The following is a 25,984-nucleotide window of genomic DNA, read 5'->3' on the forward strand; positions in this document are numbered from 1 at the left end:
GTAGCCGCAGGGTAAAAGCATCCTGAGCAGAGTGGCAAATGGAAGCTTGAAGGGGGAACAAGAGGATGGAGGGAATCCATGGCTGAGAGCACTGTCTTGATCTCATCAGTCATACTAAGGACTCCATTTCCTCCACCGCGAGCTGGAGGCTACTGAAGTTTGTGGCTGCATTTATCTATTGCCATAAATCCTTGATTTATGACGACATTACAGACAAATCAATATGCTTTTAACATCCATCCTCTGGCCTGCGTCACAAGCACACCACTCCTCTCTCACAAATGGTCATATAATGCTGTAGTCTGGTGCATTGAGTTATAGGGACAATTCCCAGATTTAATAACCAAAGGCGCTAGTGGGGGGAAAGTTAGTGCTGAGAGGGGGGCGGCGGGAGACCTGCACTCTCAGATCATATCCCAACATCTTGTTATAGAGGGTGAGCATGGCAGTAAAATAAGCCCCCCAGTCCACTTTACACACCTCCAATTCTCTAAAAAGGTTGGGGGTGGGGGGCCTTGAAAGACCAGATGAACGCTCATCACCGCATAACTACTCATCAAAAAATGTGTGCACAATTAATTGCACGGCTCCCCAGCTCTTCAATCTGTGCTACAAAGTTATTACTCCAATATTGGCTTTCAGAGACTCATTCAACTATAGGCACAACGGGTGTGCCAAAAAAATAAATATAAAATACAGCTCCCTGAGCATGGGCGGCCTCAATAAAAAGAGCTATGGAAAAAAAAAAAAGACAACTGAGAAAAAGACCTCTCCTAACGGGTTGCAGGGGCTATCATTTCTCTTTTTTATTGCCATTTATTTTCCTCCAGGAATTCACTGCCAGTATATTGCTGAACCTTCCAGTAGATGGATGCAATGAAATTTAGCGCGGACACTTAACATTGGGTCAAACCTTGCGTGCAGTTTACGTGCGGAACCAATATTCTAGGTAAAGTCAGAAATGAAAATACAAACGCAGGTTGCATGAACAGAAAATAAAATGCTAAACATGTCAATGGTGGTCTCTGCTTATAACGCCTCAAGCTCATTCAAATTCAGCTAATTTAATAGTCACTGTGTCGTACTGAACTTAGAATTAAGATTTTGACAGGACGGTTAATTAAGTCTTTGAATTGAAGCGGGGCTTTTCATCGCTAACTAGCAAAGATGCAGTTTAAATGAAGGTCATGATATCATTCGATGATTTCTTGTCAGCAGCTGGTTATTGTGGACAGACGGTGAGTGAGGGTCTGCGAGTGTGTGGTATTAACCGAAATGAACGATACTATCTCACCTTAGCTGAATTTGGCTCCATCTGCACTACCATTTAGGGGATTGGGGAAGGCTGTAAAAATGATGGCAGGATATACCCTTCCTATTCAGCTGACCTGATTATCTGCCCAAGGCCGACCGACTCTATCGTCAGTAATCGCTGCAGTAAGTGTCCTCATCTAGCCACCTCCCTAGCATTCCCATCTGCTGTTATCAAGCCATAAAACTAAAATAAAATAAGCATCATTTGTCTACGGTGTTAGGCTTATGCCAGCAAACATCTGCTATGGCGGGTCTTAATAAACCATTGATGGATAACAACAAAAACACAAGGAAAGGACATCATTGGCGTTGAAATGATTATCGCGAGCGGTTATTCACATGAAGCTCACGTGACCTGGGTGCCATGGTAAAATAATGGTTAGCAGATATGATATAAGAACATACAAGTTTAAGAAAATCTATTGAGAAGATCCCCAATGATTGGACAAGAAGTTGTGCCTGCCAAGTCAAAAATTCCAATGTACAATGGCCCAGTTACAGCTGATCCAATTTCGACATCAGAAATGGAGATAGCTCAGTCCTTTTTATTTATAAGATTGTTTTTCTCTCATGCATTACTGTCTTTCTGCAGCCATTAGAACATTTGGCAGGACAAAAATACAACTCCTCATTTCCATCCCTTATCCCTAGTTGTTTTTGCCTGGGAAAGTAACGGTACACGTTAACCCATAAATCATGTGTACACTGTTTTTTGAGTGTCTTATTTTCTTTTTCCTTGCACTTGTTACAATATTTAGCGCACAACACCGTGTTTTCGTCCAGGAAAAAGAAAAACAACCGCAGAGGCCAACGAATGGTTTCACAACTCTCGAAAAAACATCTAAGGCTCCGAATTTAGACCACTATGTGATTTCAATGACCCATCCGGTTATAAAGCACCATCAAACGGGGCGTAGTTTTTACAAAAGGTCCAAAACAAGGCTGCGAACCATACAATAAAAAAACCCGACAAGATTTGTCAATGCAATCTGCGGAATGCCTTGAGTGATACTGGATCGATACTTTGCACTCTCCTAGGTCATCACCGGTGACAAGGCCTTAAGTAATAACACATCTTGTGCTGCCTCGCCAATATAAACGCTTGCACGGCCACAATATTTGTGTTTTTATATCCACATTTTCCATTGGAATGAAAAACGGAAGATATGGAATGTGGGCGGTATCAGATAAGAGGGTGAACGTGTGGTGGAGGAGTGATGAAGAATGCTTATGTCTTTGCACTGATGCTGGCTTAGAGAGAGAGGTGGTACGGAGGGAGGGGGTCTGATAAATGGAAAATGACTGGCTGCCGAGTTGTAATCTGCCACCGCCAAGCCCCCTGTAGCAACAAGCCAAATGAAAAAGCACGCTGACAGGCCAGAGAGATGAAGGGCCTGCGGTAGATTACGGAGAGGAGATGGTGCAAGGTGGAGAAAAAGAGGAGGGGCTGGCATGGAGACCAAAAGGAGGGAGGAAAACAGACCCAACATGGGGGATAGACTTTTTGCTTCTCTTTACAAAGGTGTTCAGAGGAGCAAGACAGGAATTAGTCGGCCGTAACAATACCTAAAAACAAACAAACTCACATATTCGCATTCCTTGGAGAGGCGGTGACTTGAATTAGTTTTTGCAATTGTTTGCAATTTCCAAACCTGAATTCAAATCAATTGAATATTGCCACGTGGATGAGGGAAAACAGATCGTATGTGTCGTCAGTGGAGATGGAGTTAGTTAGCCAACTCGTTGGTTAGCTAAGGGCTAAGCAGTCAGGCCATAAAGGGCAAAGGCAAAGGCAAAGGACTTAACTCGTGATTGGCTGATTAATGGTGGAGACGTACGTTTTAATGGCAGAATCAAAACAAGAACTTACGGACTTTTAAAATGGAATCATCTCGTCGTAACATTGAGTTCCGTGTTTATTTATTGTCTAATGAAACATTGGGGCTATTTAAAGAGTAATGAAAGTGTAAATCTGACATTGCTCCAAGAATCCATTAGTAAAAAAGTGTGTTCTTGTAATGAGCAAATAGACCTCACCCAAAAACAAATGGTCTAAAATGAAAGGGAACATTCTCCGCCATGTCACATTACGCTTCTTTGTCCAACTCATCGGCAAATTACAGGTGACAGGTTACTAACAGCGACAGTCGCACGATTGACTCACTAATGCAGCGATCGCCATTTTGCAAAGGAACACCTCCCAGGAAAACAGATCACAACATTCCCCATTAAAACTGCTTGGCAAAATTAAAATCATAAAACCACAATCACACACTAACATCTGAAAACAAAGCCTATCATATCAAGCTCATCTCCCATGTAATTTTTGCTTTTTTTTTGTTTTTTGTTACTAAATGCCAGCAGGACAGGGGACAAGAAGCAATTGTCCTTCACAAGCAGGTGAATCAAGCCGCGACTTCAAAATCCGACACAAGAGCTCCACCTACTGCATGAACAATCAGCGTGCCCCTTTTTTGTGATGCGTAGACCGCCACACGGATTGCAAAGGAACAACAGTTCTTTCTCATTTGTTCACATTTCATACTAAGCAATAGCCATGCCTTTCTACCAACAGGCTTGCTCTTCTCATCGATGAAGCCCTCTCAAGAAAAGAAGAAGGTTGATTCAGCAGAAGCGCCGGGACGCGACAAGACAACGAACATTACAAGTGGGCAATTCCTAAAAACTTGTGGAAAAAATAAGCCAAGATGCTGCAGGCAGATCCCACCCTCTGGTACAATGGACGGGAAAAAGCAAACAATGTCTGCCAGCATCTACAGTTTACACATCCACATCAAATGTGCTGCATTTATTTAGAAATCACCCGTGGCTCAGCGTGAGGTCTGATGAATTCGCAAACAGCAGGAAGCAGCGGGAGTGTGCTTCCAACGGCATTATCAGCAACTCTTTGTTGTTTATCCATTGATGATTTTTTCTTTTTTTCCCCCAACCACTCCTCTCTGCTTCAGCACCGCTGCAGATTTGCCCAGGAAGACAACTGGGGCTTTAAAGATGTAGAGAGTGGATCCCTCCTCCCTTCGTTTCATTTGCAGACAGTAGGACTGTCACGAAGAAAAGCCATCTCTCTCACAGCATGGCCGCTGTTTTACTGCAACGCCGATCGGCTGCGTGCGCTCTCATTTCCCGCACTCCCGCCAGGCTATTCAAGAAATCATGACTGAAACGGAAGCGTTTCTATTCGTATCGTGGCCATTCTTGGTGGTGGCGTTGAAAAAAAAAATCAACGCCTATTACTTCGCATGTACACTGTGGTAAGGAAATGATTTTTGAAAGTTGAACTGAACAAAAGATATGTTTAAGATTGATGAAAGATGCTTTGACTGAGCCAAGAATGCTGAAGAAATAAACCTGACGGAAATCCTATGCACGCACCCACTGTATTTTTCGGTACACGGTCGATTGGTCGCCGGTCTTTTGGTCGCCGATCTTTTGGTCGCTGGTCTTTTGGTCACCCAGAAGGTTATTGATAATTACCATTTAAATCGTTGCTCAAATTCCCTAAATACTAACTGTGAATTACAATTTAGTCATACTTAATGCCCTTGTAATTATTAGGCTAAAGAAAAGCTCCAAATTTCCCGGACTTTTATTGTTTTTTATTGGAGAACTTGTTAAGACCCTGACTGACGTCCCTTCTTAAAGGGACAACGCATGTACATACAAACTCTTATACACTCACACGTCGGCTCAGTGAAACTGCTCATGGCCATTGTTGGCTTTTATTGATACGTAGACCGTGTTGTTTTACCTTGTTTTGTCGCCGGTCTTTTGGTTGTCGGTCTTTTGGTCGCCGGTCTTTTGGTCGCCCGTTGTCGCGGTCGGGGCGACCAAAAGACCGCGACCAAAAGACCGGCGACCAAAAGACCGGCGACCAAAAGACCGGCAACCAATCGACCGCACACTGTATTTTTCTAAGTCAGTCAGGAATACCGAAAAATTGAATTTTCTCAAGAGCCGCAATGTTGAGAAAGAGAATTTCTTACATAATTTTATTTTCCTCTAGGTCAAAAGCTGACATACATGATGTTGTAGTGATTAGAATGAATGTTATGACCTATGTTGTTTCAAAATGTAATCTAACAAGCTTCCATTATGAGTTTGGTGTAACCTTGCCGCCAAAGCTGGGCTCGTCTTAAAGATAAGATTCACTTGGATTTCTTCTAGTCCTGCAAACTCAATTGTCCAGAGACAGACAAAACACTAAAACCTCGCCCCAACAAACCTTCAAGTATGTGCACGAGTCAGCACACGGGTGAGTTCCTACATAATGACAACTGTGCTGAGTACAAGATAAAACTAAGCCAAGGTTGTGCAGTATTGTGCTACAATGATTCATGACCTCCAGACATTTTAATTCCCAATCCAGCTGGTAAGACTCCAGGAGCCAATAAACGTTACTATTGCTTGACACTCTACAAACAATAGCTGCACCTGTTAAGTCATTATGTATCACCTTTAGGGCATACCGTATTTAAACCACAAAACAATGAGGACCTTTTTTTTTCAAAAATTGGATCATTAATGATATTTTTTAGGACTGTCGTCATTTCACAGAGCCAAGAAATACACCATCGCTGCTTTTCTACTCATCTATTCTCCCTAAGAACATTTTTAAATTAAATTGCCCAGACAACGATGAGACACTTAAAATAAATGAGGTATTTAAAAACTCAAGGCATCAAAGTGTTAATGTCCAACCCCAGTGGGAAATCTTTGAAACAGACGAGTAAATAATTCAACACAGTCTGAACAATAGGTTCCCAAACACGGATTTGCTCCTCTCATATATGCTGCACTTTTATTCCACATCCCACAACAAGTGGAAATGAGAAAGGCACTTTTCCTTATGTTGTGGTTTATTTCGAGTTTACAGTAGCCAGATGAGTGGTTACCTTCAAGTTATCATCATGTTACCCTCCTATTGACCTGTGGGTGGTGCTACATAACAACATTTCAGGATGAGGAGAGCATAAAGGGGGCTGTTTTAAAGTCGGGGTAGGGGTAGTCAACCAAGACACAGCACCATCTGAAAATGTTCTCATTTAAAACGCTGTCACCTACATTTCTGATGTAAAGTCATTTTCATCAAACTTTTATCTTATCAGGAATCAAAATCTAAGCCATTCCCTAGACAGTGTTTGTTATTGTCAGTTTTCGATGTTTATGATGGCTACATTTTCTTCTGAGACCATCTTCGGCACCCCCTTTTCCCCCACGGAAGGAACACTTCATCAAGATCAAGAAGCTCTTTTCGTGATTGGGGTTGTTTGACATGAGGATGAGTCGAGACTTATGTTTTATGAAGAATTTCATGTCCTGACAGAATTATAAAATAAACAAGGGATCGATCTGTCACCGTGCGCAGACATCTATCTCCATGTAGCCAAAACATCACAGACTATTGTGTTTTTTATCATTCAAAATGTTGCAACATCCATTAGAAAGCTGGCAAATCTGATGACAATGCTCTAGAACAAGGGTGTCGGACTCGGGTTGGTTCGCGGGCCGCTTTAACGTCAACTTGATTTCACGTGGGCCGGACCATTTTAGATATAATATTTAGATATATTTTTTTTATAAATGGATTAAAAGAACTGAATAAAAAGCCCTGAATATTCAGTTTTTATAGATCTAAAACAATGTTTATTTTAGCTTGTTTTTATATATTTTTAGATTTTACAAAATGATTTTTGACCTAAAAACAGAAAAAAAATTGATTAAAAAATGACAATTATTGGTTTAAAAAGGGGAAAATCAGGAAATGTAATATGCATCTATACTCTTAATTTTAATTTGATCCTAAAACAGAAAGTCGGCACTCATAATTTACTTTCCCAGGCCACACAAAATGATGTGGCAGGCCAAATTTGGCCCCTGGGCCGCCACTTTGACACACATGCTCTAGAAAATTAAATGTAATACAATTCGTATGCATGGCCGATCACTTCTGACAATGGTTTCCACGTTCCGCGCTACTAATGACCAACAAGACATGCACGGACACGCCTCCACACAGTGCTCAAAGCGTTAACAGTGTGAGTCATCTACTAGTATCACGGATTCAACAGTGTGATTAATTACGTTATAACTAAATCGATTCTAATTATACGAGTGTAGGCTCTGGTAAGCGTACGATGGAAAAGGCAGCATGATGACCAACAACACAGTTAATTTAATCCAAACACAACACACCGCATCAGCATAAAAATAGTCACGCACACTTTGCTCACTCGCAGTAATATGTGGGTGGATAGCAATGAACTTTGAGCTGAGAAACACAGGTTTCATAGTTCATGATGGGATATTTAGACTATCAGGATAAAAATAGAGGGGTGCTTAATGTGTCCCGCCACACGCAAAGCAGCCTCCCAAAGCAATTACATCTCATTAGGCCTTCATCAAAAACCTGCCAATCAAACACTCCAGAATACTCAATACTCTCTGTCAATAACACGCTTTGTCATCTATGGTGATTTTGCCAATTGCCTGTTGGGACGAGCGGACGGCGAAAGCTGGCTAAATTCTAGACAACACGGGACCTGTGGGCAGGGGGTCCTCCGCCACGCCTTGCCCGCCTCCCCGCAGATGCATAATGCATGAGAACATGTAAATATGTTATTCCGCACATGCATTAATAATCACGGAGCAGCTCCCAGTCTAAGCACCGGGGCAATTAATAAAAGATGGCGCACAGATAAAGGCCCCCCGTCTTCAAAACCCACCAGCACTTGATCCGCTGAGACACATTCCTTGCCAAATCTTAACCTTGTTTTATTTCTGTGCTGCTTCGAGGGTTGTGCCACAGCCAGAACGGGCTGAATAATGAATGGAGGTTATCAGAGCACCCGACGACGGTATAGAAAAGAAGGCAGCACACACGCCCACGCTCACACACAAACACACACACGTGCGTGCATATATTACACACAAACATGCACACAAACAACTGCCGGGGTCCTCGGTGAAACCCTCGGAGAGGAAATATGAGGTTAACTGGTCTCTGGAGGGCTGTGAAACGAGGCCTTCATCGCTCGGAGACAGCGCATAAAACATCAACGCAAAAAAACACTCAGACACAAACATTCATCTCCGAGGTAAAAACAGTGCAAATAGAGAGTTTAAATGCAAGTTTCTCTACCCACTGCTAGATTTTTCCCAGCTTGGCTTGGCGAAAAAGACGATCGGATAAAGTATAAGTATGTGGCAATCGTCTGATTTTTAATAACAATAAGAAGAAAAGTCTGATTCAGCAAAGCAGGGTGTTTTTATATTATACTGAATCATTTTAGCATGTAACATTACTTCCACATTGTTTCATTCCTAGCTAAATATTATCATATTTTTGAGAACGCAAGTCTCTCTTGAGTATAAGTCGCACCATGCATAACGAAGAGGAAAAAATATGTAAGTCTCATTGAAGTTTATCACATTCACAGCTTGGGAGTGTATTTTTTTACTTTAAAAACTGTCTGTATTTTGTTCCCCGAATACATAGACGATTATTTTTGTTTGCTTGTTTAGACAATGTTGACCTAAAAATGGTCCAAATTCTCTGTTTTTGGGCACAATATCAAATGGGCTTCCTATATTTTCCATTGGCGACAATCGTTGTTGACCGTTTGCCAATCGGAATCCAAACAAACATTTTTTCTCCGATTTTCAGTCTTTGACAGCCTTGTCATTTCATCACTTGCGCTGAACGAATGGCCGACCTTTCACCAGCGTCTCTGTGCTTCCCTTCTCTGTCAAGCGTGAGATACCCAAGAGAACCCACAGAAGGGGGGAAACCCACTTTCCCCCTGCAGCCAACATTCCCCCACCTCAATATGGAGACGTAAAATGACAGTAATCACTGTTTATTAGCTCACTTCACCCTTGTCATGTCCACGAGAAGCAGCCACATATTAGCGTGATTAGATAATTAGGGTCATTACAGTATTACACTGGCCAATGTCACACATCAGGCAGTGGATAACGAGCAGCGACAAAAGCTTTCATGCTTTCCATCCATTAAGGGCATTTCAGTAACTTTAAGCTGGCAGAAAATGGCCCAAATGATTGCAGCTCGCGTGCACCGTTGCCCTATTTAGAAGCAGATGGAATTTTCGGTTCAAATTAACAACTGAGCATAAAAAAGGCACAAAGAGGAATAGAATGTGTAAAGTGAAAAACGCAAAGCGAATGCAAGGAGCCTTTTACTTCAACGCTAATTACCATACGGCCTGGCATGCTAATTTTCCTTAAAATGTACTTAACACCACTCACAGTGCTTCATTTATCTGCACTAATAAGCGAAGAGATGTGTATCTACTTAAGCTGCAGAAGGTCAATTTAGTGAAGCTGAATAATTCACTAAATATAATATCTAGGCCACTCAAAATCCATAGTCGAAAAAATATACACAGAGGAAATGCAATCATAATTAGTACAATTATCTCATGCTATGTTAATGCTTTGCAAGCTGAGTTGTAATACCTCTAATAGAAATTATGTTTGCCTGTAGTGACACTCTTTTTTTTTCTGTAAATCCCGAAGAATACTAATGAGAAAAACTGAGCCAAAATGCAAATGAACAAATGAGTACAGAGAAACACCACGAATGCAGAAGGGAGCCAAAAATGGAAGGAACAAAGCCCCATCGTTTATGCTGAGGATGTCACAGCACGAACGGCGAAAAGCAAACAAACAGACAAGTGAAAATCTGAGATGGAAAGGACACGAGTGCAAGATGATGGGGGAGGGAGAGAGAGGAGGAGAAGACAGCCAGCATCTGGAGATTTGAAAGTATCACAGCGGTCTGATGGTCAGATTCTCTTGCATGCGGGGTAAAAAAAGGAGGAAAATCTGTTTCCTGTCATCTTCCATCTTGTCAGTCTTTGTTCAAACTTCTAGCATCTCCTCGACCAGCTGTTTGCTGGCTGCCATGACAGATGGAGGCTTCTCTTTGATATGCATGCTCCCCCGGTCTGCTCTTCCCACCTCACCCCAACATCACGACCCCCTTCCAGGTAAAGTTTCGAGGAATAGAAAACTGCCTGACCAACGGACTGCAACATTTTTCCGATTTTGTGAATGGCAAACACGCCAAACAGGGATGACTGTAGAAAAGATGTTTCCTAGATGTTCAATTGCACCCTAGCAGACAGTTACACAAGTCAGCATTCAAACAAAAAGCCATTGTTTAGCTATGTTATTCAGCAGTGTGCACATTGGATTCATTCCCCTTCCAAATCCGTGACGTTCTCAAAGCTCACGTTTCCTGACTGCCGCTCTGTTTATGCATAGTAGGTGTGAAAAGACACCAAACCGCATGTGCGGGGGACAACAGAGAATTCATTGAGCCCGGCTAACATGGTTTAGTCATGCATATCAGTCGAACTATGACAATCCAGTCATCCGGCATCCTTATAAGATGAGCTACTGAAGACTAGAACATAGACAGGATGCAGCGTAGAATTCCTAGTATAATTACTTCTAAGGTTTACTTCTTGACATGTTGTCTATATGTACTGTCATGTAAAGTGGATTTTTAGATCATATCTATTAAAAAGATTGAAAACCCCATACAAAAAAAACTGTACAAGTGGACAGATCAGGGTTAAAATGACCCTTAGCGGAACTCACATATTTCTGTAATACCAGCCAAAGGTCCTTCAATATACCACATCTTCCCATTTTTACTATAAAAATGTTATGGTTTTATTATGGTATTCCGAAAACGAGTCCAGTGTAGGTTAAATAATAGGCAAAACCATCAGGGTTGTTTGGGTGAAATTTGTCTTTTCAGTCGGCTAGGCATGCAGTCATTCATTGGATCCATCTGTCAGGCCTGTCGCTAGTGGCTACACAGAAGGCTTTCTCGCTCTCTCTCTTGTGCTCTCCTTTTCTCTCTGGCCAGCAATTATTCAGTGATCCAGACACTGGTCAGCGCAGCCTCTCCGCAAGGTGAAGACCATAGGGCGATGCCCTCCTCTGCCTAATAATCTACTCACCATAACCCCCTATATCGGAGCTTTATCCTTCTGGCACTATCCTAGTGTTCCGCTTGAACGTGCTGGGTAAATTGCAGGGTGCCAAAAAAGGTCAAACAAAGTGTTACGCCAATTAGTCCAGAGCAGAGGTACAACATATTGATGTCATGTTAATGGGACAGTAGCACCTCTGCAGGTTAAGGAGGTGTGTAAAGTGCCATTTTTCATTGGTGCGTAAGCAAGCAAAGCAGATGCTAAGGTACTAAAAGTATGCCTTTACACGACGTATGTTTATCATTTTGCCATCTGTGTAATCTTTGAGTAGAAACGGTGGCTTCATTGACAAATTCTACAGTTGTTTAACCACCAAATATTTGTGTTATACACTACAGCCGTCCACTTTTAAGCTTAGCATAAGCACGAGACGCTCTGGAAAAGCCACTTAGCACCCCATAACAAGTCGAACAGAGTGAAAATCTAACACGTCGAACCACCACTAAGCTTCTGTCTGTCGTCAAGGTTTTGTCAAACAGATGTTTACAGGGGTGGGGCTGTGTTTTCTTGCTATGTGCAGACTGGGAAAACATCTGGAGTGTACGGGGATTTATTAGTAATCCTTTCGGCAAGCTGCAGAGTGCCCCTCTGGAATCTGGATGTGTCTGTAAAGTAAGCGTTGCTGAAGTTGAGAGGGGGGGGCTGTTTGGTCCGGATTGACGGATCCCGCTTTGTGACAAGCATCCCGAGGGTCAAGAGTCCTGTAAGCCTCTTATCGTTCCAGCTTTTAGGAATAAATCATTTAGACTTCCTTTGCTAAAATGGCTCCAATAAACTCCTATTTAAGTCCTTCACGCATGGATGAATTGGCAGAGGGTTGACGCTTTCATGCAGACTAACACATATGCTATTTCTTGAGGAGGCCAAGATAGCATAAACTACTCGGATGGCCATGACAGAAAAACCTCTAAAATATCAAACATGCTTACATTTGAGTTATAACTTGAGGGAGACTCCAATAGAAGTTTATGTCCTCCAAGACTTTCTATAAACAAAATGAACAATGAGAATGCACACCCATGGGGATGTATGGTTTTCCTCTCCCACTCGGGTCTATGTTTCAAACAACAAAGAGCCTTCCACATTCAAGAATATTCCTCGCAGACATCAAACATTGGAATCAGTTTACCTTGAGAATAAACCAATACTCTTTCTGTATCCATGTAGTCATTACAGTTAACCAGCGTCTTTCAACCAAGTCATAATGAATGCTTTGTATGATGATGCCTTTTGGTGATTTGAAAGAGGAGAGGCAATTATTATTATTTTTAAATTCCCAATCACCCTCCTCTGGTGCTCTACCTGCATACTCATTGTAGTACTCAAACAAAACATAAAAAAAGATATTATTAGATCTTTAAACAAAAGAGCAAACCTCGACCACAAGACTCAGCAATTACAGGTCTCTCAATCATCTCTAATTCCCCAGAGAAGAATTGCACCACAACATCTTAATCATCAAAATACCTGTTGAAATGTCTCTAATCGGGTTTCTGGAATATATTTTACACGAATGTGGACAAGCCATCTCTCAGCGAGTCCTTTAACAAATGTGTCCAATACGAGTTAGGTCGCTGTTCGTCTCCCTACGACGACCAACTTAGCACACTGGGGGGTCCTGGCGCCGATTTAGAGGAAAAAGCACTCCGAGCAAGACTGCAGTGTTGTTGTTCCACTCAGAGGAATGTAACCAAGCTTCCAGAAACACAGACACACACCCTCCCTTTCATACCCCCTGACTTCAGAACATTAGCCCACACACAGGGGTAGCTTATTACTCTTTTACCCAGACACGATGACCCCGAGTTCTTGACCCAGAAGCCATCTAGCTTTGAGCCCCTTTCACCCTTTCCCTTCAGGAAAGACAAGCATTCAGTCAGAAACGGCAGTGCTTGTTTAAGGTCACTTCCTACTGGCATGCTGCTGAAAGCGTGCCTGTCAATCACACGCAATTACACAGAGACCGGCAGCTCCCGAGGCCAAACAGCTTGGTACAGGAGAAGCAGATGGCAACATAAATGTTCCTTCTCCTCTGATGCCTTCAAACCCACGTGAACAATGAAGTAGGATATCCGAGTGAAATAAAAACGACGAACCTGAACCAAAGCTCAACTACGTGGGGTGAGGTGGCTACCATTTTTCCCCATGCCAACTCATCTAAATCGGATTTAAGAGGAAGGATAAGCAATGTTCAAAGTGAATGCAAGCATGGTACTGCGGTGCATCCTCTACTTTTACGCCAGACTGCTGACAAGCACTTGCCCTGTTGCCATTGTCGCTAACTTACATTCCCTGGCATTCTTTTTTCTAGGAATCTGGTGCAACCTTCTGGCAATCCGCAAAGAAATTGTTCTCATTACAATATGTGAATTCGTTAATAGCAGATGTTCTCAGAGGCTCTCTTGTTCAATCATTTAACCTGCACTTAATAAAACAATAACTAAGGCCAGTCAAATGTTTTCCACTGAAGCAAAGGTCTCCACTCACATAGGAGTGCTAGCAAGCAAAGGTCCACCTTGGCTTGTTTCATGGAAAACGAGAGCATTATCGATCCCGTAGCTCGGACAAATGATGCTGAGAGACTAATTGAATAAATGGAAGGGGTCATGACCAAAACTCATAGTCATGTTACAAAGGCATTTAAGGCATGACCAGTAGCTGAGACTAATGACATGACGAGATGGACTCTAGGGGTTTTGGGTGAATAACTGCATCAAAAACTGACTACATTGCTGGGTAAGAAAAAGACTTCCAATAATGATGACCCTAGCCATTTCCATCATTAGCTCTCCAACTAACATGTCACACCACAAAGATGATTGTCACTAAGGATGTGCCATGTTAAGTTCAGAAAGCGGAATTTCTTCAAGCTCCATCGACTGTTGTACTAGAGAGTTTGGTCTTACAAACGAAAGCTTCTGATATTGCAGTGAACACATCCTCTGCAGACAAAATATGCAAATAATCAAATTCTACATTAAAGTTGCAAGGGATTTAAGTGTTTTTCTCATTGAAAATTATTGTTAATAAATTCCCATGAATGTAAAATGAGTCCCAAAAAAGGCTGACACCCCACAAAGAATTTTCCCTTCACCGTAAGCATACAAATCTCTGCCATGAATAATTAGCCACCGTCAAAGATAAGACCTTCTGGATAGATTATCCATGCTTGACGACATCTTTCCCATCGTAGCAGATGAAGCCATAATTGCAAAGACAATGTGTGCTCAAATGCAGAAAGGCAACGGGGAAGAAACCCAAACTTACCTTCTCATTAAATTTGAACTTGACATAGAACCAACTGGACTTGATCATCCTTTTCTCCAGTGTAGCAGAGAGAGTGAATATCCAGAGAGAAAATGTCTTCCAAATGAGAATGTTGACGGTGTTGTGGAATTTCTGCTGCTCTATCTCACTGTGTCCGACTTCAAGCCTCAATGCCTGAAACTGTTTATACTCTTGTGTGTGTGTCTGTGTGTGTATGGGGGGTTCTTGGATGGATGACAGAAGAGCTTCACAGATAGAATTTAGCCGTAGTGACAGATGCCAGTAGAGGTGAATGTTTGTCTTCTGACTGCACATACTGAAGGCTAGAACTATGATCTCTCTCTTCTTACTCTTTTTGATACATACGTATTGCTTTATGACAGTGCTTAAAGCTTTTTTCTTCCTGTACTTATTGTTCTAATGTAGTGTTAAAATCGATTTGATAGTGTCTAACCCCTCTCTATGCACATAAATCTAAGATAGTTGAACAAATGTCAGCCATATAAAAATGTAAATGCCTATTAAATGCAGGCCATATTACCTTGTTGTGCACATTGGTGCTGTCATTTTTTTTTAATTGTGATCATAATTTTGGCAGCCACAAATCAGCGTGACTTATTTTCACGTTAGATAGATTAGCGCGTGTCTTCCTAGTCAACTAGTTGTCAGCAGATAAGTAGGTTTTTATAATGTAACCTGTCTCAACAGTTTATAACTTATTTTATTTGTCGTACTTTAATACCTCCGTAAAGCATCTCAACATGAGTTAAGATGAGGACTAGCATTGTTTTTTTTAAAGATACAACTATCATTGTTATTATTTACACTTTGTAGTGCATGTAGTAGCTATGTTTTGCTAATTATTAACAGCAAAACCGAACAAAAAGTTTAAAAAACAAAATAATAATGCCACAATAGAATGCGCGTTCCTTCTCTTCCGCTCCACAGGCTGGATTGGCCGCAAACACTAAGGCCATTTCCTGCTCGCTACACATAAACAGATATTAGTGATAAAGCTGGCTTTCACTGCTGGCCAGATAATAAACTTTCCTTCTAGGTCAGGAAATCTAATTACACACCGCGTACTTTAACTCTTCCAACACTGGAGTAAAAACTCTTTTCTTTACACTCGTTTTCTATTCCTATTGTTTTTCATGAGCGTGCATGAGGCACCCATATTTTGTAAATAATGATAATTTGTTGTGTCAAATTTCATTCTCACTTGTAATTGTAATTTGCACAACATTGAATAAGCTTTCGGCCATTGCGTTACAGGTAAAAATTGATTTTTAATTTCCCTGGATTGGTTCATTATTAGGTATTGCTTAAAGTATTGCAATGTTTTGACAATCTGGATGTTATCAAGGAGCTTATGTGTGCGCAACAACTCCTGAGGGGAGCATACAATGATGCAGTGTGTTTACAGGCATCCATAATCTTGAAAAAGGCCCGCAGGGGTGTGTGTGTGTGTGTGTGTGTGTGTGTGTGTGTGTGCATGTGCACAACAGGTGGATGCACATCAGCCTCAACCACAAATCACGACTCCATTTGGAAGCCATTTTGGGCCTGTTGAAGAGGTGAAACTGACTGAAGACGAAAAGGAGGTGAAATAGTTTTATAATTCAATGACTTTCAGATAGATGAATGGGGGTCTGTGATGTTTTAGTTCCCCTTTGTCCTACTTGAATCTCTTTGCACGCATTCTCCACTTCAAGAATGGGGAAAGGGTCCCCAACCACAGCTGTTGGCTGACTTGCCCAGATGAAAATCAGGAAATATAAAGCCAGACTAATTGCTTACAGATATGATACAAGGTGGAAGAAGAGGTAGATGGGAATACAAAGTTTGGAAGAAACATCCCTGATGACAACCAGGACACGGTCACGTACGTACACAGAGTGAAGATGAGTCATGAGAAAATAACTATAGCAGATTTTGCTTTAAAGTGTTAAAGACTGCTAACTCTGGAGGTTGACTTCGAACTGAAGAGGGTCTTTGGAAAGTGTCGTGTGCCCACTCAAGGGGTGCGTCAGCCTCCTCCTATAACTGCACTTTCCCTCGCAATTGACATGTTTTTCACCGAGAAAATGACTAGCGCGCAAAGCACTGGTTTGGAGACATCCCGGCTTGGTTGTAACGTGTCACTGGATAATAAGCTGTAGTTATTTTCGCTTCATTATCGCCCACTGGGTCGCTTGCATCAAGGAACATGACAGCAAATTGGCGCTGCAATTCTCTAGTAAGACACTCAAATGGAATCTTCAAGTGTCTATCAGAATGAGTCTGCCGCTGCGCCTTCATTAGTGCGAGCGGAAATAACTCATGTTGACTTGTAGGACATATCCTTGGGATTATTCCCAGTTCATGGAAGTGTAAGGCTTATTACAAACAACCGTTTGTACTTAATGATGTTATTTCTTATGTCAACTGTCCTATTAGACATTACAGCTCACGATCATTGGATCAGTCACGCTTGCTTTGTTCTGAAATAGACAGAAGGGATTTGGCCGAGTCAAGCCAATTAGGAAGGGGGGACTCCGATTCAAAAATGCCTGACTGGCACTTGAAACAAGGAAGTCTATTTTGAAGCACATTCAAACCAAGTGTTTCAAGAGTTAAAGCATTCTCTTTGCCCAGCAGCAGAGGGTGCCACCACCCTACAAAAGCATCCTGCCAAGCTCCATCCCTGCATGTACTTTTGACTCAACAGGAATGGTAATCACACTCAAACAGGGCAAAAATAGGTTGCAGTGTAATTAAGATTACTCCACGATGTCATATACTACAAGCTTCAACAAAGGAATATTCCCGCCTGTGTCTAAAAACCTCGATTACAAGCGCATGGTCGTAGAATCCCTTGTTTATAGCCCGGGGTGAGCTTTGAGGCTATGAACTTCAGCTTTTATGTGGATTATTAGCGAGATATGACAAAGAGTGTTGACATAGTCAAGCGCATGGATTTATCAAAGGACGGTTCAAGCGGATATGGAGGGATGCGCGGCTGTTCTCGGGAGGATTTATTGTTTCTTATCTCTTCCCAGGTCCATTGTGGCAGGCAACTCCCAGTTGGATAAATCACAGATGGGTTTTTCGCTTGCTTTGCCTTGGGGCTGGCTATGGGAAGAAGAAAAAAAACAGGCGGAGAAGGCCACCCTCCCGGCCCGAGGTGGTCAAGAGCTGGCTCAGATATGAAGTAGAGAGAGGGGACTCCAAGGAGTCTGGCTTTCCCTGGTGAGTTCTCAGACACCATCTCCATCTGCTCATCTGGGACAAAGCTGTCACTACTTCCTCCCTGATGGTGAGGTAGAGCGACCATTTTGGGGTTTGCTGTAAGGCTTGGGAATATTATAGTATTGTAACTTTTAGGCCCATCCGTCCGATTAAATCGGACCATGCGATTAAAGATTCGCTTCGGGTAAAGGGAGCGTAAGTAGTTTCTTTTTTCAATGTCTGGATTGTAGTAGAGGAGCAACAATGAGCCCGTGGAGAGAGTGGTGAAGGTGTAATGAGCGGTAAAAACTGGATAATCATATCTTGCCGCAGGGTGCGTGCATTGTGAGTGCTTGTAAAGAAATGAAATGGAAAGAATGTGTTTCGATGCTATCTAGCAGATGTCAAGTTCTTATAGTATCTGGCACGCTTCAACATATTGTAACAGATTGTTCATCCTCACGATGAAACTCGAATGCCAAACATAATGAGATGAGACGGTCTCCGTTTTCTGTCCTTTTTTTTTTAAATGCTATATTGACTATAGTGTCATGGTCGTCAGTCAATGGTGGAAATCCAACACACTTCATGAGTCAGCATTGGAAATTCTGCAGTCTCATTTAAAAATAAATAAATAAAACACTTTACCCATGATACAGTATACAGATTGCCAAGATACCACCCCCAACATTGTTACCTGATTAGTTAAACAACAGTTATGGTGGATGTTGCATTCAGGGCAATTGGTACAACGGTTAGACTGGCAGATGCCGATGTTGTGGGAAGAACAACACTATGATTAGTAACATTTAGAATATTCCCAACAGGATAAAAAGAGCTTTTGAAATCTTAAGCCAGACCGAAAAACATCTGCCTCTGGTTAAAAGAGGCAGAAAGTTAGATAGACCAAGATATGTGGTGGTCTTCATTGCTTTTCTCCTAATTCTACCAGAGAGCAGATGGGCTTCACAGCATGTCCCCCGTCCAATCGAGCCACTGTACAAAACAGCACGTTCCAACATCGGTGAGCCAACGAGCCCAGCATCACCCTTTAGACGTCATACCACAAAAACAAAGCCTAAACTTGTGAGTAGTAAATGACAAATGACTTCTTTTTAAAAAAGAGGGGGGAAAAAATCCAAGTCTATTAAGTATAAAGTGTAGGCGACAAAATTGTAATATATTTCCACCGTGCCAGAGATTAGCAGGACTTTTTCTGGCAGCCATCACATCCTCAATTTTGGTCAACGACAGCAATTCTCTCTCTTACCTTTTAAAGTCAAGGCTACGCAAAGGTTGATAAGAGACCCATTCTCTTCAGACTGTAGCTTTCCTAATGGCAAACTTAAACTTGAAACAACCTCTTGACATTTAAAAAGCTACCTTGTGGGAGGACCATGCCTTAACATTTATGACTAGTGAAAGCAAACAAAATGGACGATTATTCTGCTTCGGGAAGAAGAAAAAAAAGGGAGGTGAAGGTGAGCTTTTGATTATTCAACTATAAATATTCAAAGTGTGTGTATATGTGTATATTTCTTCCATCTGGATAATATATATGATTGTTGAATAAGTGGAAAGTTTCCCATTCTGCCTCTCAACCAACGAGTTAAATTCTGTGTTTGCTGGTGTCAGCAAATACAATTTGTGTGTAAGAAGGTGAAAAGAAAGCGAAAGCGAGAGAGAAGTGGGTGTGAATGTACTAAGTGATTTTGTGCCAAAGTGTCAGAAATACATCTGCAAGCCTCTGCGAGAATACGAGAGAGTTTGTACGCTGTACGCGCACTCTCGCTTGATCACAGTTGATATTACTCAGCGGGCTACATCAACAACACCCACCCTATGTAAAACAACCCCTTGGCAAAGTGGAAGTGCCAATAAACAGACAGATAGATAAGATCAACACTCACTGTTGCACGCTTCTTGTTCAGGTGTTTCTTTTTCCTGCTTTGTGTGCGTGCCAGACGGGGATTGTTCTCCTGGTCTGACGGCTGGTGATGCTGATAGTTGTTTTTAAAGGGTTCCGGGCTCAAGCCGTTGGGGATACCGCTCAACTTTTTCTTGCATAAGGGCGCGGAGAGGTTCGCTCTGTGCCCTCGGGGCTTCAGGGCCAGCTTTTCCTATAGAAGCAAAAGAAAAGGGCAAGGTTAAACTCAGAATAAATACAATTCAGCACACATTTATCAGCTATAGCATATTCTTTGGAAACATTAACACTCATCACTAATATTTGGAATTGAAGATATTCGGTAAATAGTTTAGATCTAAGCGTTATTGTCAAATACAAGTCCATCTTCAAAGTCCTTGTCCACAGATAAATACTCGGAAAAACAGTTTAAATTTCCATTAAAATCGAATTCACATTAAATATCCTCCGACGTTTTTGCCCCAAACATAAGAGGAAAACGCCCCTGACCAAATCAATCAAACCGACAACTGTACAATCAACTTAACATGTTTAACTTCAATTGGTTTATAGCCTCTTAATAACTTCAGAGTTAAAAACAATATATGTTAAGGAGCATCTGCAACACAATCTTGTTCTTAGACTGTGAGAATTTTATGAATGCACCTTAAAATACTCCTTAAACTGTTTCCCCCACGCTGAAAGAAATGCATGCTCCAGCTAATGCCATTCGTCTTATCCACTCACTCACACACGTCGAGAAAAGGCAATATAACGTGATGTGAATTGTGCATATAATGTTTGACAAAGACATGATTGTGCTAGACGAGGATTCAATGAGCCAGCATTTTTTGCGTGCCTCTGAGTCTCCAAACCATAATGATTGCTGGAAATAAATAATGCACAATATGTTTTGCTGGCTCATTGAACAATAGCAATATAAATTCCTTATTGAAGCGTGCAGTGGAGTCCGCTGGAAGGAAAATAATTGCTCAATATGGCTCCTTCTCTAACCTTCATTATTCGGATTGTGTCCGAGCACCCAAAGCAATTTTCTAGTGTTTTGGATTGCATGTTTGCTGGTAAAATTACAATGCGCCGGAATACTCAAGCAAGTCAAATGAAGCGTCTCTATGACTTTTGCGCCCCTGTATACCTGGAAAGAATGCAATTAGTTGTCAGAAGGGTTTGTTCTCACAAATCCTGTGTTGGCAGAGTGCGATGCCACACGATGCCAGTATTGAAATGATCAGAAGTACGCCAATTAATACATTTTAAAATGCTACGTTGTCTTATTGTTATAATTCGTTACGGTTTGGTTCTGTCTCCTTCTTGTGATTGTCAAATTTATGGCACCAGTTGTTTGCCTGCTCATTGTTCTGGCCTGTTTTTCCTCTCTTTACGTCATGACTGTGTAATTAATCTCCTCTGTTTCGGATCCATGTCAACGCGCTAAACAAGTGTAAGACCATTTACCACCAAGGAGCATTAGATACTGGCCCATACAACATAACTAGCAAGTTATAAAATGATCAGTTCACAAATGACGGAGAGTAGGACTTCAACGTCAGATTCCACAAGAAAAACAACAACTACTTGACTGGCGCCTTGACGATCCTTCAGCAAGCCAATAAAACAAGATAAAAATGAAAATCCAAAACCCGCACACACCAAGAACGTGACACGCTTCTGTCATTCTGCACACAGCAAGTACAAACGAGGTGAACATTTCCTTCAACGGAGTCAAGTTCAATTTGGGTGAACAGAGATACATAGAGCAAGCGGCATTTCACAAAAACATGCTTCAAGTCAAACATAATATCAGCACTGATTTAATCATTGTAACCCCGAACATCTCTACATAACAACAAACACAGTAAACAATTACTGTTGATCTAATCGGGGCTAATAAGAAAATAAAGAGCGATAAGTGAAAGCACCCCTTGTGGGGTACTCCTAGACAACAGCGCATATTAAAATTGAGCTACCTTGTTAAGTGGAGCTGTGAATTGTCTCTCCTTCTTAAGGGAGCCCTTGACCTGATTATCCAATTTTCAGTAGTATATGTGGAATAGCATTGCATCAGTTTTTTGTCTACTGGAGCTCATTTGACACTGCTCTTTGCAGTCATGCAGCCAATTACAAGTGCGATTAGAGAAGCTGAACTGTTTCACATGTGGTTTAATTGTGAGTCTGCCACCTGGAATATTGAATTGAGCAAATGCTGAAAGATTCCAGAGCTGTCAGAGGATAACACGGCTGGACTACCACTACAGTGTCACTTTGTCATTGAAAATGTCACGACATACTCATTCTTAAGAGATAAGTATAACTGTAGTACCTGGAGGAAATCTATGCAAGCATTAACATAACACAGAAACTAGAAAACATCATTTTTTTACGGACTCGCAAGGAGAAACTATTCACTACACGACCTTTGTTGGTCTGAGTATTTGTCCCATTAATATTAACGTGTCATATTTGTAAGTGTCACCATAGATACACTGGAATAATGTGGTAATGAAGACTCAGTTAAAGAAAACTCTTAGAAAACTTGGCAAATCAGATTAACTCAATTGTTTTGTTGCATAATTAAAAAAAAATTCAAATCATGCACGAAACTTCAGTCATTTAAAATTGCAAATTTCTATGTCCTGGAAGCTCAAGGTTTTGAGTACAAATTTGAGTATTCCCTGTTTGTTTCCTCCTTTTTCAAACAAGAGAACAAGTGTTCATGCTAATTGCACTGATAGAATAAAAGAGGCATCCATCCACTGCCCTCTCTCAGCGTGTCAGAATAGCCCAGCTGCCTTGCAAAATTGCCTTAACTACTCCAACTTCAACAGTCGTGCCCCCTTGCTTGGACCACCGAGGAGGAAATGATTAACACTCTCCAAAAGGAGCCCAGGTGTTTGCAACATTGAAGCAATTTCTTCTATTTAAGCAGGAAGGCTGTAAAAAAAGCCTGTTTGCTCCTTGTGAGAGTTTGCCTGCTTGAAGCTATTTAAGTACTTCAGGAATTAACCTCAATGGTTTTGCAATCCCTTCCATCGTTACAGAGCTCTTCATGTCCATGATGCAATGTTTCTTTTGGGATGTGGGGCTCAAGAAAGCATGGTAGATGTTGCCTAGCAACTAAACCTGAAGAAGAATATCATTTCATTGCACCGATGCTCTCGTACGTCTTTTTGTATTTTAGGACTTGTTGGTTGGTGAATATGTTCTTGCTGCTACAATGGCAAGAAACAAAAAACTTTCAAAAGTGCAGTTTAGCGCTTAAAAAAGAAAGAAAGAAAGAAATCACCTGATGTAATCAAATCTGAGAAAGTGAAACAATGATTCACTACAGCAAAAGGAATCAAACATTAATTTAATCAAAGATTTTGTAACAATTTGTGTGACAAATAAATATATTTCAGGTTTTTGTGCTTTGTTTATAATGCACAAAATATATACAGTGTTATCTATCACCTTATGTTGAATCGCGCAGCCCTAACTTACATAATTGATATTGTGTCTTTGATTCCACTTTCTAAATAAAATCTCATCAAATTTGCCTCAGCAACAAGTCATGTAAATACATTGGCATAAACATAACTTGCCTCATTTCTGTTAAATACACTAAGAATAACTCAGTTGACGAATTAAATACAAGCAATGGTGTATATTATGCAACTGTGTGTGGTGCATGAAGAAGAAAACTTCCTGCCTCTATTAAGCATCTGCACTGTGGTTGCTGCCTAACAGAGAGCCAATAATGGCTCTATTCATAGGCCACACACATTAAGGCTACGAGTGTAACAAGAGAACCCAGACATGGACCTCTGCTGGTAATTAGAAACCAAGTGCAAGCAGGCCACTTTCACTACCGGCGGGAGACGGAAAAGAGGGTGTTAGGGGCCTGTCAGAATTCACTGTAAGAGCCCCTCGACTGCCAGTTCTATATTTCACTTTCCTTCTGTCTTTGTTCAATAAATATTTCAGTGAAATTCTCCAAATTGAGGACAATTGAAGCAACTACTTATGGAAGCACTAAACCATCTCCTACCACTTGCCTATTGTTGGCAGTATTGTGAGCTAAATGTCAGGAACTCCAAGTGATAAACTAAAAGATAATCTCCGTCTGCTGGTCCTAAAAAAATACCACTCAAAGAGAAAAAAACCTACACATAAAAGGCACTAAAAGTGTCTCGTGGGGGATGAAGTAGTCTTATAAATAGAAATGGACTTGAAGCTGCACCTTCAAACACATGTTAAACAGGCAGACCTGCACTGGTGAAAACTACTTTGAACGTTTTAAGGGAAACCAGAAACAGAATCTGAGCTCAAAATTTTTGCATCATAAGGTGGAATTTAACATGTTACATGACGCACTGTTTCATATTGATTGAAAGATGTTGCTCACATATCTTTCTTTCTATTAATATACTAACTGCCAAAAGATACAACATACTCCAGAAAGATTCCCTTGAGAAAGAAGAGGAAGGATTAAAGCTTGCTATTGCTGGCCATTTCACAGAAGCAGAATCGAATTAAACTGAATGAAATTCCCAGCTAGTGTGTCCTTTTCTCAGCTAAATCGATGCTACCATGACAGGTTTTGTCGTTTTTGCGGACTTCAGCAGCCCTTAGTAAACCGTGCCAATAGAGAAACGCCAGTAATTGGCTTTCAGTTGAGTCATCTTTTTGTCCTTCTAGTAGCGACTTTTAGAAATATTTTTGTTCAACCTTTGAGCAAGCAATACTGTTAGACCAAAAGTGCTTGAAGGATAACATGTCTTTTTGTCTGTATCACAGTTTTGTTTCCTTTATGAGGGAGACGAATTAGACATCTTAGAGCAGTCTATGGGTTACCAGTAAAGTGTTGGTAGCTAAAAATGTCATTCGGCCAGTACATACATCACAACACAAGCTAAACCAGCAAGGTTTAGGAAGCTACACTAATCCATTTGTGAAATACCCACAAAGCCCCAGTTGACCAAACATTGCAACAGAAAAACGCATGTATCTAGGTTTCTTTTTTAGCTGGGACAACATGTGCCCGATAAACAACCTGCAATCTTAAAAACCTGCAAAAATAAATCAATCCAGACTTGAGGATTTCCCAAGGCTGTCTTTTCCAACATTGGCAGTCAGAGTCTAGACACCATGCAGAAAATAATCGCCAAGAAATTGATTTGCAAATAAACACGAGCATCCTAAAATATCCCCTGACTGACTGCTTTGTATGCAGCCAGTCGGTCCCTGTCAGGGTGTTGCGGGCAGACGAATGATGGAGCCTTTCAAGCGGCACGCAGACAGGCTCTGTGAGGCTGTCATGTGACGATCAAAGCCGGTTAAAGCGCCATGAAAGCGTGGAACACAGGAATGGCGACAAATGTGACAAAAAGGCTTCTTGGAACACAAAACACTTGAAAGCTTAAATCGCTCCACGCGGCGTGGGGGAGAAAGGACGTCAAATCATTGTCCCGATGTGTCAGACATAACAGGATGCACACTGCTCTATGAAAACACACGCGCTTCCTCTCGTCTTTGACTGAGGCGGAGCTCTGCAGCTTTTTAGCGCCTGGCACAAGTTCCAACTTTCTGTGTTTGTCTACACGGAAACACCATACACTAGCGCCTTGACTGGAACAATGAATATCATTTGAGAAACACACACACATACCTCCTCATCTGCTCAACCACACATAACGGATCTGAATGAATGTGTCCAAAAGGACCCCGAGAGAGAAAGAGGAAATGTCCGAGACATGTCCAAATCAAATTAACTGGTAGACCCAATTGCAAGAGATCAAGGACTACAACCCCAGCTGACTAAAGTACAAAAAGTATCCAACCAAACTTACTTCAATATGGACGTGGCAGAACTGGGATATGGACAGGACATTGACAAACACCCGTAACGAAGCCTGGACAAATGTAAAAGGGAAAAAGGAGAACTTATATCCACACACAGTGATGAGATAATGAGAAAGACCTCAGAAAAAAAACTGATTTGCAGACACAGAAGCAGCAACCTGCTGACTACAGGTTAAAATACTAAGCACCCAAAAAGTTCACTGAGGGATTCGTCATTATGTGGATCCATCGTTAACTTCAGCATTCATTGAAAGCTCTCGCAAAAGGTAGTATGGGAGATTGGCGATTAAAGGGCCAATGTCCCTGCTTTCTAGCTCATTACCTGTGTTTGTCTAGGAACCAAGTGCAATTTACAGCACATCGGGCCGGTAAAACCACT

The 25,984-nt window shown here is 41.4% G+C and overlaps 1 protein-coding gene across 14 annotated transcripts in view; it reads right to left on the reverse strand.

Annotated features, from left to right (window-relative positions):
- Positions 1-25,984, reverse strand: part of auts2a (activator of transcription and developmental regulator AUTS2 a) — a 152,877-nt gene that overhangs the window by 112,942 nt on the left and 13,951 nt on the right. For 12 of the 14 annotated variants that reach the window (XM_077591962.1, XM_077591965.1, XM_077591963.1 and 9 more), the window contains one exon: positions 19,748-19,957. In XM_077591962.1, coding sequence (XP_077448088.1) covers positions 19,748-19,957 — 210 coding nt within the window. Of the gene's footprint in view, positions 1-14,627; positions 14,781-19,747; positions 19,958-25,984 lie in introns of those variants that run through there. The other 2 variants (XM_077591969.1, XM_077591971.1) reach the window with 2 other exon arrangements.

The sequence above is a fragment of the Stigmatopora argus genome, chromosome 22 (genome assembly GCF_051989625.1).
Source record: "Stigmatopora argus isolate UIUO_Sarg chromosome 22, RoL_Sarg_1.0, whole genome shotgun sequence".
In the NCBI taxonomy this organism is placed as follows: domain Eukaryota; kingdom Metazoa; phylum Chordata; class Actinopteri; order Syngnathiformes; family Syngnathidae; genus Stigmatopora; species Stigmatopora argus.